Below are 2,500 nucleotides of genomic sequence, written 5' to 3'. Positions count from 1 at the left end.
GGCAACTCCTCAAATTCTCGTCAACGCTCTTAACTATGTCATTTAAGCCTTGTACATGAACAACGTCACTTAACCCTATCCACTTTCCATTTAGGCTTATCCCTTCGTGACTACAAAAAGCCGATTATATCTTGCACACTATCCTTACAGTTCAATCAACTCTAATCGAACCTTGTACATATTAATACCGACTTCGGACCTAACCTAATGGCCGTTGTATCCCAATTCGGTATACAAAATGTGTGATTACAGGCACCTGAAAACCTCCCCTCACACACAACCCCCGTGTGTGACACAACCTCAGCTATATTTGGACCTCCTCCTACCCGCCCATATCCATTTGAACCTCATCTGCCCCCCCATACAAACCCAAAGTTATAATAAACATCACGAACCGTGACTACAAGCTCATGTAAAACGCGCATTCGTCACACTTCTCTTCCCTTCAGACAACTGACTATCATTATATCCAAGACCAAACAACTGCCTTACAAACAATCAATATCGGGATGGAGGGACGGGGAGGGGGAAAGAGAAGAGGTGGGGGAGGTGGAGAGGGCAGGGGAACAGGGGGAGAGAGAGAGAGAGAGGGCAGGGGAAGGGGAGGGGAGGAGAGAGGGTAGGGTGGGGGGGGGGAGGCGCAGAGGGCAGGGGGAAGGCCAGAGTTTGCAACACCAACCTCGTTACCTCTCGTTTCGTGAGACGAGATTGGGGGCGTTGAAGGGAATGGAGCGACTGCCATTTATAACTTTGGAATCGTGCATATATACTTACTCTCAGCTGGTAAAGTGACAGCAATAACTAACAAAACAATAAATGCCTTGGTTTATTGTGCTCGACTGTGCCATAAAATCGAAAGGATTTCTAAGCCGCCCTTTATTGAGTATGTGGATGGTTGAGGAATACAAATGATGCGGAAAGGAGTATTCAACATGAATGATGGGAAAAATACGCGATGCAGAAGCAACTATATACTGCCGTAAGATAATAATGAAGAATTGTTATAATATTTCAATCGAGAAATAACAATCTATATCAGACTCCCAAGCTCAAAGGGCTCTACCACACGAAAATAAAAAAATAACAACACGGGCATGTATGGTTGGTATAATCAAGTGCTCTAAGTATAGACATGTGATAACTCTGGCCATATAAAAGCCATGTGATTGAAGAACCTTAATGGGTGCGTGGGATGGCAGAATTAATGGGCAAACATGCGGGTAAATAGGCACGACACAAAAGTATAGGGCATGTAATCTACATGAATCATACGGTATTGTTAGGCGGGCTTTTAGCGCACTATAGAGAGAGACAGTAGAAAAATGGGTTAGGCTAAACTAAAAGAGGAATATAGAATGGTCAAACTCGAGTCTATAGCTGATGATCATGGTCATACAGAGGTGATATTCAAGGACATGAATGTTAGTTACTCGTGGGCATAGGGTAGAGATGCACTAGATCAGCTGATATGCCGTAGATAGATCCAGAACTCGGTCAAGAGCGATCTCGGCGCATGGGAAGCGGTGAGTGAGTGGCATGCAGACGATTTGGTGACACGTTTCAACGGCACAGGGAAGGCACGCGGTAAGCCCTACTGGGTGACTGACCTGGGGTGTAGAGCAAAGAGGAGATCTGCAACAGCAGCAGCAGCAGCAGGGGGGGCGAGGTGGTGGTGGAAGCGCCCGCCGGGGGCACGCCCGTGGGTGGCCTGACCCAGGTCATGGCAGACGACCTCACCACGCCCACTGCTCGCCCCGACCTGACCTTGGCAGCTGGTGGGCGCGGTGGTGCCGCCGCATCACGCCCACGTGCGGCCACTCTCCGCCCACGCTCAATAGTGGCCGTCAAACTGAGGTTATGACGCTGAGCCGCACGTTTAACACTCGTAACACAAGCTGTGACACTAATCTAGTAACACTAGAGGCAATAACGTGACGGAACGTTATACCCTGACGGCACTCGGACGCTGTAACACTGGTGACGTCCACGTGACAGGTCGTGACACTCCGAACCGTGCACGTGTGACGCCTCGCAAATTAACAATTACGCCGATAACAGGCTGTGACGCTACAGGCCGCCAATAACACCTGCTAAAAGATCCAAACACTAATGACAGCGTGACAGGGTCAGCACGTGACAGACGTCGCACGTCAGTGTGCACGCGGTGGGTTGTAGGAGGCAACTGTCACAGAATAACGGTTGAAGTAACACTGCACCAACACCCTGTAACGCCCTCACTGCACACACTCCACGTGATGTAAGTAACGAGTTCACTAGACAAATAACAGTGTAACTCTCCTGCTGCAGCACTTCACTCTCAAGTTTTCACTTATTATGCAACAACTGCATCAAATTAACCTTACTAATTATTTTCCTCAGAGTTTGTTATCACTCAAGCACTTGAGATACAGCCTTGACAAAGACACAAAAAAGGCGAGCTTGGACACTGCGGTCTCCATGCTCAGCACAGCGCTGGCCTCCGCGTGTGCTGTGGCGGCGG

At 48.8% G+C, this 2,500-nt stretch overlaps 1 protein-coding gene across 1 annotated transcript in view; it reads right to left on the bottom strand.

The window, feature by feature from the left end:
- The window catches only part of LOC122242318 (protein kinase C-binding protein NELL1), a 110,509-nt gene that overhangs the window by 106,871 nt on the left and 1,138 nt on the right, over positions 1 to 2,500 (bottom strand). The window contains exons 4-6 of the mRNA XM_086556201.1: positions 2,401 to 2,500; positions 2,048 to 2,182; positions 1,608 to 1,908 (exon numbers count right to left, since the gene is read on the bottom strand). The exon at positions 2,401 to 2,500 is cut by the window's right edge and continues 181 nt beyond it. Coding sequence (XP_086412327.1) covers positions 1,608 to 1,908; positions 2,048 to 2,182; positions 2,401 to 2,500 — 536 coding nt within the window. The remainder of the gene's footprint in view (positions 1 to 1,607; positions 1,909 to 2,047; positions 2,183 to 2,400) is intronic.

The sequence above is a fragment of the Penaeus japonicus genome, unplaced genomic scaffold (assembly GCF_977035675.1).
Source record: "Penaeus japonicus unplaced genomic scaffold, GWHDUDI00000001_assembly GWHDUDI00000032, whole genome shotgun sequence".
Lineage (NCBI taxonomy): Eukaryota > Metazoa > Arthropoda > Malacostraca > Decapoda > Penaeidae > Penaeus > Penaeus japonicus.
Note: the sequence above shows the minus strand (reverse complement) of the source record. Positions and strands in the feature narration are given on the sequence as shown.